The following is a 9,623-nucleotide window of genomic DNA, read 5'->3' on the forward strand; positions in this document are numbered from 1 at the left end:
AGGCAGAGGGGGAGAAGGTGAGTCACATGGTGAAAGCATGAACAAGACAGGGGAAGGTGCCAAGCACTTTTAAGTGACCAGATCTTGTGAGCACTCACTATCACACAGACAGCACCAACCAAGCCACAAGGGATCCGCCCTCATGATCCAAACATCTCTCACCAGGCCCCACTTCCACCATTGGGGATTATAATTTAACATGAGATTTCGGCGAGGACAAGGATCCAAACTATGTCAGCTGTGAAAGTTTGGGTAAAAGGTAATTTAAAAATTCCCTTGCTATTGTATAAGCCTGTTTTAAGTTGTGGATCTCCATATCCAGACTTTTCCAGTAGGGTTTCAGTCTGTGCCTCTTTCCGTGTTATAATGTCCTATTCCTCTTCCCTGCCACAAGTATGCCCCCAGAAGGGACCTATTGTACAGGCACAGTGTGATGTAGAACTGATACTGATGGAATAGACTAGAAAATGGCACTTCTTTCTTGTGAGACAAAGGAGATAGTACCTGGCAATTGTGAAGCAGCCCTGCCCTGTGGCCAGAGCCTGGATTGGCCATTCCCGCCCCCAGACACCACACCAGTCTGCTAGCTTTGCTAGAGTGACTCGTGATTTATTCAAATCATGTTTCAAAGCTCTGAGTAGAAGTTCAAACATTTTGTATTACCAAGTCCTAACTATATTTTTTAGGATCCCTTGCTATTTTGTTTTGTGGTGGTTGATAGTGCCAAGTTGGATGTCATCATTTTCCATTTTAATTCCTACATGATTATTGGTGGTATGCATGAAAGCTTTTGATATTTTAAATCATAATATTTCATTTTTCTATTTATAGGGATTTATTTTCACATTTTTTAGATGTTTCCCAAGAAGATATCCATATCTACAAACAACGACAACTTTGTGTTTTTACCAATATATATCAGACTTTTTACTCTTTACAACTTATTCCACTAGAAAAAACTTTTAAGACAATATTTAATAATATTTTTGATAGTAGGCAGATTTGTCTTGCTCCTTATTGTAATGCAGTTTTCCCTAGTTGTTTAACATAATTTGTGTGTTTGTGAATTTGAGAACCCTGAGAAATATTGCCTGTTAAGTATAATTTCTTAGTTTTTTGTTTGTTTGTTTGTTTGTTTTTTGAGATGGAGTTTCGCTCTTGTTACCCAGGCTGGAGTGCAACGGCACGATCTCGGCTCACTACAACCTCCGCCACCCGGGTTCAAGCGATTCTCCTGCCTCAGCCACCCGAGTAGCTGGGATTACAGGCATGTGCCACCACACCCGGCTAACTTTGTATTTTTAGTAGAGACGGGGTTTCTCCATGTTGGTCAGGCTGGTCCGATTTCCCGACCTCAGGTGATCTGCCTGCCTCGGCCTCCCAAAGTGTTGGGATTACAGGCGTGAGCCACGGCGCCCAGCCTCTTAGTTTGTTTTTAATCCCAAGTGTTCAATTCCTTCAAATGTTCTTCCATCATCCATCCATCTTTAAAATATGGTCAGGAGCAGTAGTGTCTCTATCGAGGTCACTCTTTTTATGTCTGTATTTTATAATTTTGTTCATATATGACCCACAGTATTTTGTCATATTACGGTTTAGGTAGTGCAGATATTGCTTGCGCTTGGGAATAGGATCATTTTTATTTGTGATTCTGGGTATAAGTGGAATTGAACAGATCCTGGGAAAGTGAACTAAATTGTTATTTGAAAATTGGACTGCATGTCTCACGACTACTCTCCATTTCCATATGAGTCCATTTCCCCTAGATAAAGGAATTATTTCATCAACAAAGGAGGCTTTCATGATCCCCCCTTGGCTGATGCCAACAGAGTGCCAGTAAGAGAGAGACAAAGGTGCAATCAAAATCAGGGGACATCAAAGGTCTTCTCTCTACGGCTACTACGACATGAGGAAACACCAAGAATAAATGAGAAGGAAGGCTCTAGGTTGTTAAATTTTTGGCGATGGGATGCCATTTCCTGGCCAAGAGGACATGAGGACCAGAGAGAGAGGTGAGAGAGCAGCAAGTGACCTTGCTGGAGTCTCACGCCGGGAGTCTTTTAAAAAATCAAAGTGGAATAGGAAGGGATCTCCACGTGTATGGTTTCCCAACCCCCAAGTGGTGCTTATGAAAGAGAAAGAGAAGTGTGGAGTGTGTGGGGAATGAGAGAATGTCTTGGGCTTTAACGCAGGACTACTAGATGGGTGGTGCTCTGGTCTTTAAGGTGTACGTGCATCAAAGTGCAAATGGCTGCAACAAGGAGGTGAGGAGTGTACCCATGAGGAAACTGAGACACAAAGGGGTCAAGCAGGTTGTGAACAGGAGTTTAAGAAAAGCGTTAAATTACTAGCTGCGCCAAGATGCTCGGCAAGGTGGGAACCTGTTGAAGAAATAAAACTGCATCATGTGACTCAGCAAGGATGCGCGGCTACTCTGCCAAAAATCCCGTGGGTCGTTTTGACAACACCGGGGCCCAGGTCCCATGAGTAAGCCAGAATGGTTCATCGTGGAGGAGGATGATGACGACGATGCCCTTGCCTCTGTCGTGTGTAAAACGGCTGCGTGTGGGTTTCGCGCAGCGCGGTGGGGAGGGAAAGGAGAAACGTCCTGCCGCGCTACAGTCGCGTTTGGGTCAAAGGCACACGTGGAGGCAATCGGCCAAAGTCACAATGCGGTGAATTTCACGGTGCGCGAAGGAGGTTCCCGGCCCCCAGGGTTGCGGGGCGCCTGCGCAGTGGGCCCCAGGCGTCGCGCGCAGCGGGAGCCAGGAGACCCCCGCCCCCGCCCCTCGCCCTCCGTTGCGAACGCGCACGTGAACGGGAGCGCGGACGCGTCCGTGAATGCGCCTCACCTCGCTCAAACCCTCCCCGGCAGCCGAGGGAGGGAGACGCGCCCCCGAGAAGCGGGTGGGCTCTGTGAAGAGTCGCGGGCTCGCGGGCGGCGGCGCCTCCTCCACTCTGGCGGGCCCGGGTTCGGCCGGCCGCCCATCGGACTGGCGGACTGGCAGACTGGCTGACTGACGCGCCTTGCTGCCCCCGCCTCCGCCCGCGCCCCGCCCAGCTTCAGCTCTCCCTCCGCTCCCCGGGCTCGCGGGCAGACTGAGGCGCCTCTCTCTCCCCGCCCCTCGCCTCGGCCCTTTCTCTTCCCAGCACCTCGGCTGCTCCCCGGCGGCGGCGGCGGCGGCGGCAGCGGCGGCGGCCCGCGCAGCAGCGAGAGGCAAGAGGAGGCTGCCTCGAGGATGAAGTGCAAGCCCAACCAGACGCGGACCTACGACCCCGAGGGGTTTAAGAAGCGGGCGGCGTGCCTGTGCTTCCGGAGCGAGCGCGAGGACGAGGTCCTGTTAGTGAGTAGCAGCCGGTACCCGGACCGCTGGATCGTGCCGGGCGGGGGCATGGAGCCCGAGGAGGAGCCGGGCGGTGCGGCGGTCCGAGAGGTGTACGAAGAGGCGGGAGTCAAGGGGAAGTTAGGCCGGCTCCTGGGCGTCTTCGAACAGAACCAGGACCGCAAGCACAGAACGTACGTGTATGTACTGACTGTCACCGAGCTGCTGGAGGATTGGGAAGATTCGGTTAGCATTGGGAGGAAGCGAGAGTGGTTCAAAGTCGAAGATGCCATCAAGGTTCTCCAGTGCCACAAGCCCGTGCATGCCGAATATCTGGAGAAATTAAAGCTGGGCGGTTCCCCAACCAATGGAAACTCCATGGCCCCATCCTCGCCAGATAGCGATCCCTAGTATGTACTGCTCGCGCCCGCACAGACTTCTGTTTGTCTGCCTCGCTTAAAATGCATCCCGCCTGGAGCACCTCCTGTGCCATGTGCAGTCTCACTGGGAGGAGGGAGGCTTCTTTTGTTTCCTTGGCATACCCTCTGAATCACGCTTGCAAACTGTCTCAATTGCCAGGCCCTGTTTTCACGTTTTTCAGATGCTTTCCAAATCGCTTCTTGGTTACACTGTAAAATGTTTCAGGGAAGCCTATGCCGCTTGGGGTTTTAGGTGCCTTAACTGTTCACCCTGCTTTTGGGGGGTGTTTGGGGGGGGCGAGGGGTGGGTGGGGAGCGTGTGGGGAGTGTGTGTGTGTCTGCCTGTGCGCCCTGTGATGTTTTTGGTTTTACATTTCACACATAGTCGTGGGTGAGCGTGCGTGCGCATTTTTGATACCAGCCTTGTGGTTTGTTTGGTAGTGGAGGCCTTTAAAGTCTGACCAGCTTGGTTGTGTGGGCATCTTTTAGTATTTTTTTTTTCCCTTTAGTTGTTTTCTCCTTCACAGCGTTCACCCTTGTTGTCAGGGAGGTCTTCTGTGGTGGGAGTTGGTTTAAAAGATCAGTTTTGAATTTTTTAAAAAAGTAGGAAATTCTACATCTTGTGCTTTTTCTGCACTCGTCACTTTAGCCTCAGAAATGGCATCTCATTTGCCTCTTTCAGAAATTTCTTTTTCTATTTGTATGTGTAGATCATTTGGTTTTCAAAAAATTTTCACAAGTGGTAATTTTTCACTGCTGACTTCAAATCGCTATTTCCCATGTAGATTAACCTTACTGAATAGATGATGGGATCTGCTAGCCAAACACATCTTACCAGAAAAACTGTATTCACAGAATTTGATTTCCCATGCTCAATTTCCAACTCCCATTGCCCCTTATTGGATACCATAGAAGATCCATGGTTCTCTGGATTTAAGTTCGCTTTTGAAAGTGCTCTCCCTCCCTTATTTGAATGTAGTGATATTCCGCTTAAACCTCCCTGACTCCCAGTAACCACAGAAATGGGATCTTTTATGGCGATTACATCCCAACTGAGTTAGCTCTAGTGATGTTCAGCTGGTAGAGAATTGTCAAACTATTAGGATTCCTGAACAATCTCTCTTATGATAGAGAGTAATTGTTTTGTCTCACAGGACAACCTATTCTAGGTGCAGGTGACCAGCATCTACATCAAGAAATTAACGTTGCCTGTAATCCAAAAACCTCCTACTCATTATTTTGCTCTCCTGTCTTTTAATACCATAGAATAGTTCGTTTTGAAACTGTCTCTATTTTTTTTTTTTTGCTGACCCCTTGTGTGCTTTTTGCATTTTACCCTTCAAAACACTGAAATATTTTTCTCTATTTGGAGTACATTGTAATTTCACAAATAATATATTTTATGCTGCTAAACAGTGGGTGCCATTGCACTTTCTAAAGAAATATGGTGCCACTGTTTAGAAATCTTATAACAACACATTTAAGTATAGGTAAACAAAGTACAAATCTGTTTCTCAAAACATCTTCTGCACTGATGCTATCAAAGAGTAAACTAGAAATTGTGGCTTTTTAAAACTTGTAACAGTTTTATTTTAATTACATGGTCTGATCAAATACGGAGTATTTTTCTATTTTTCTCTTAACAAAGTGATACATGTTGAATATATATATTTGAACCACATATGTTTAAAAATATTTTTTAACTTTTAATTCCAGGGGTACAAGTGCAGATTTGTTCCGCAGGTAAACTTGTGTCATGGTTATTTGTTGTACAGATTATTTCATCACCATGAAGCACATAGTGTAAATTCCAAACAAATTGACTTTTATTATTCAGTCTAAAATAGATCTTAAGATTTTCCTCAATAAGCTAGTTATTCCAGAAGGTTCTTGTTTCTACATTAATATTGACCTAGGAGAGATTGTATTTTATGGATATTTTTGTGGATAAAATGTATTCCACATGAAACACTGTCACGATTACACTGGAGACTTAACTCGTACTTGCTATCATTAGAAGTAATTATGCATCATCTTATTTGGTTCTTAAGTTATCTGACAAAGTAAAAAATAATGTACAGTATTCATAGTAACCCACTCTTAAGAATTGTGAGCTTATAAATATGTTGTGGTTTTTCTTTTTCTTTTTTCTTTCCAGAAACACTTAGAATATGTAGTGCTACTTTTCAAGACGTACTGTCAAGTTAAATTAAGTGATTTTTATAAAATATTCTCTGGAACTTAGTCTCATCAGAACAGTTAAGAGCGCCAAGGAGATTCTTTTTTTCTCTTCAAAACTAAGTCAAGACTTTCAAGTTAAAAGCATTAGTACAGAAAATGTTTTTGAGAACCTGAGATTTGTACTTTGTTTACCTATACCTGAATGTATTTATAAGATATGTTTTCAGAACAGTGGCATCACATTTCTTTAGAACAGAGGTGGTATATAGAAAATTTCTACCACCTCAGTGCTCCAAAATTTGATGTATAGTTGAGATTTTTTTCCCTTCTAAGAGTATTAGAGTTCACTTGTACATTATTTCTTTTATGATAGCCGAAAAATATACACCTAAATTTTACAGCCCTGTCTTGATAAAGAAAGGAAAAAGAGTACACAGACAATTGAGGTTTGCAGACATGAATCAGAGATTTATTTTCTGCATGTTTTATAAATAGCTTACATTTTCAGCTGGTCAAGTGTTTTATTCTTGTGAATATATAAAGAGGAAACATTAATATAGATGCATATACTGGAAACGTAATTGGTGCTGTGTCTATAATACATAATTTTTTTTCAAGAAGTATATGTGTATGTGTGTTTAGATACAAAATCTGTTGACCACACTTTAAAGAAACAAACTAAAGGGAAGAAATTAGAAAATAATTTAGTTGCTTTATTTGCATAGATTAATTTGCAACAATTGATGTAAAGGTTTTAAATTCTTTCTGTGATTTCATTTCAGAAGGTTAGTATAAGCATGCCAATTTGTTTACAGTTAGAAAATGTGTATTTGCCTGGCAGAGCTTTCACCCCTAGAATTCCCTTGTGGGGGGAGCCACCAGGTACTCTCAGAAAGACTTTAAACAATATTTTCCTGGTAGTGGTCTCTTGATAAGATAGCTATTAATACTAATGGTATTTAGCAGATTTTAAATACGTTTGGGCAAACAGCACTATAAGAAGTGAAAGTCACTATGCTGACTGTGCTAAAACATAACGCTTTTATAAGATAGAGCATGGGCTGGGCATGGTGGCTCACACCTGTAATCCCAGTACTTTGGGAGGTTGAGGCGGGCAGATCACTTGAGGTCAGGAGTTGGAGACTAGCCTGGCCGATGTGGTGAAACCCCGACTCTACTTCTAATTATTAATGAAGTGAAACTGCAAAAATTATCCAGGCCTGGTGGCGCGTGCCTGTAATCCCTTCACTTGGGAGGTTGAAGCAGGAGAACCTCATGAAACCAGGAGGCAGAGGTTGCAGTGAGCCAAGATCACTCCAGCCTGGGCGACAGAGTGAGACTACGTCTCAAAACAAAACAACAACAACACAAAGGGTGAGCACATGATGTAATAGAAACTACATTGGGGGTTTGAAGTCAGACAGATCTAGTTCCAGTTCTTCCTCACTGCAACTTAAACCAAGTTATCTAACAATCTGACGCCCAGTTTAAAAAAAAAATCCATTGTTGGAGATAGTAAAAATAGATACTTTATAAACATCTCCAATGAGAAGCCTTTCCTGACCACCTGGGTTAACAAACCGTCTTCTGTGTCATGGTTCGCAGAGTTTATTGTACTTAATCTATTTTCATGGCTATGTGGTCACTGGACTGAAAACTCTTTCGTGGGTGGGAACCAGTCTGAATTATTTCCATGAGTCTAGAGTCTGTAACATGGAATTTAGGATATTTTATGTCTTAAATGGTCACTCCTCTTTTACAAAACTTCTGATATCGCTGCTTTCCTGACTTTTGCATCATGGTATACATTGGCTGATCCAGACTTATTGTCTGTTGCTGATCCAGACTCATTGCATCTGCATTAGATAATTCTGTGGAAGTGAAGTGCTTGATGCAAAGTGATTGATGTACATAATAAGCTCTTGGTACATTTGTCAGTTGGAGGAATTATTAACATAAGCCTGCTAATTTTATGTTGGTTTGTTTTTCTAGATGAACAGCAAAGATGTTTAGGATTGTGCTGAAAGAAACATTGATGTGAACCCAGTGATCAATGGAATTGTCAAGTACAGGTGAGCACTTCTGTGTTCCCAAGAAGACAGCTCATCTGGTTTCTTCCTGCATCTTGGGACACTCCTTCCCTGTCTATACCACTGACTCTTGCTCTGGTTGTTGTACTATTATATGTGAACAGACTCTTAATTCAGCACCTATAGCCTTTTGTTGTGCTTTTTTGATGTGTCTGCCTTCTTCATTAGACTATAATGTCTTTGAGAGCAAAGACTATTTTTCCTTACTCTTTGCATATCCTGCATCTGAGACACTACTTGAAATATGGTTGGCATCACTGAAGGTTCTTTGATTCAATTAATATTTTGTAATCACCGTGTGGCAAAACATTCCCCTTCCAATCTGGTGCTAGTAGAGTATATGCTATCTAGGCACCATGTGTGTGGCTTTTGTGTATCAGGTGTTTCAGAAATATTTCAAGGCAGTTGTAAGATACTTGAGGACAAGAATTATTACTCCTATTTCTATGTCATACCACACAGTAGCTGCACAGTTTTAAGATTATACCATCGCCTAGGGTAATGTTTTGTAGAATCAGTCCTTCGTGTAACAACTCTAGTGTTTTTGTACTGTTGATGATTTGCTTAAAATTTTATTCAAAAACTATCACTTGCTATAAAGGTAATTGTAAAAATAAATACAGTGGACGCAAAATAATGTTGTGAGTTTTTATAAAAATAAACTTTAAAATGATATATAAAACATTTTTTTTTGCAATGCCTGCCCTAACCACTTCTTACACGTCATCTTAACATCTCTTTGAGGAAACAGTTTCCTCATTTTACAGATTTAACATACTGTATTATTTGATGCCAGAGCTAACAGGCTATATCATAGGCAGTTTCCAAAGTTAATTATGCCATTTAGTTTGTCTAGGTTTCTTTTGCCTCTCTCACTGATCCATTTGGCTGTAGTTTTCATCCCTTTTCTAGTACACACAGCTAGCTCCTTATCCTACCTGATTTCTGCATATGAGAATGCAGAGGGCTGAGAGAGGGCAAAATCGTTGTCACTTGGAAAAGGCATTTAGGAAAGAGGCTGCCGTTAGAGGGGAAAACAAAATGAAGGATTTTTAAAAAACGAGGACTTGGATCAGCTGCCTCCAGAATAACTTTAAGAAAATAACAAAGGTGTTTAGAAGAAATCTTATGGAGTTTGCCATGGGATGTGTGATATCAGCAGTCTTCTCCAGTTCCTTACAAATGACCCAAAGTGGTTCTAATATGGTAGTTTGATTTTTTTCTTTTACATTATAAAGCAATTGCATCGATAAAAGCTTGGACTCCATTTTAGTGTGACACTCTTCCTCATGATACCAGTGAAATGTATTGATTGTGTCCCCAATTGTTACATAATTTGAAATAAAAACGTAACTTCTTGATTTATTGTTTTTTAAAGATGTGATATGGTACTGTGGTTATGTTGTTTTAAAACATTCTTATCTTTTAGAGAAGTATACTGAAAAATGTACAGGTGAAATGATATGCTACTGGTATTTGCTTCAAAATCATCTGAGTGTGGGGTAATTGAGTGCATAGATGAAACAAGATTGGCCATAAATTGATAATTGCTGAAGCTGTGTGATGGATGTTTGAGAGTTCATTATACTATTCTCTATACTTTTGTATAT

General features: G+C 42.3%; 1 protein-coding gene across 3 annotated transcripts; it reads left to right on the plus strand.

Moving 5' to 3' along the window:
* The first annotated feature begins 2,854 nt into the window (after positions 1-2,854).
* LOC105493953 (diphosphoinositol polyphosphate phosphohydrolase 3-beta) lies at positions 2,855-9,374 on the plus strand. 3 transcript variants are annotated; one of them, XM_011762002.3, is made up of 2 exons: positions 2,871-3,733; positions 7,916-9,374. In XM_011762002.3, coding segments are annotated over exons 1-2 (495 nt in total). In that variant the 5' UTR covers positions 2,871-3,239; the 3' UTR covers positions 7,917-9,374. The 3 variants fall into 3 exon arrangements, 2 of the variants coding, with proteins under 2 accessions (XP_070944347.1, XP_011760304.2); XR_011618051.1 differs by lacking the exon at positions 2,871-3,733 and adding an exon at positions 6,674-7,297; XM_071088246.1 differs by lacking the exon at positions 7,916-9,374 and having other exon boundaries at positions 2,855-3,734.
* The last annotated feature ends 249 nt before the right edge of the window (positions 9,375-9,623 follow it).

This window comes from Macaca nemestrina, chromosome X (genome assembly GCF_043159975.1).
Source record: "Macaca nemestrina isolate mMacNem1 chromosome X, mMacNem.hap1, whole genome shotgun sequence".
NCBI classification, from domain to species: Eukaryota; Metazoa; Chordata; class Mammalia; order Primates; family Cercopithecidae; genus Macaca; species Macaca nemestrina.

Excerpts from the sequence above, each read along its gene's own strand:
- LOC105493953 (XM_071088246.1), top strand. The coding sequence starts at position 3,240 with ATGAAGTGCAAGCCCAACCAGACGCGGACCTACGACCCCGAGGGGTTT.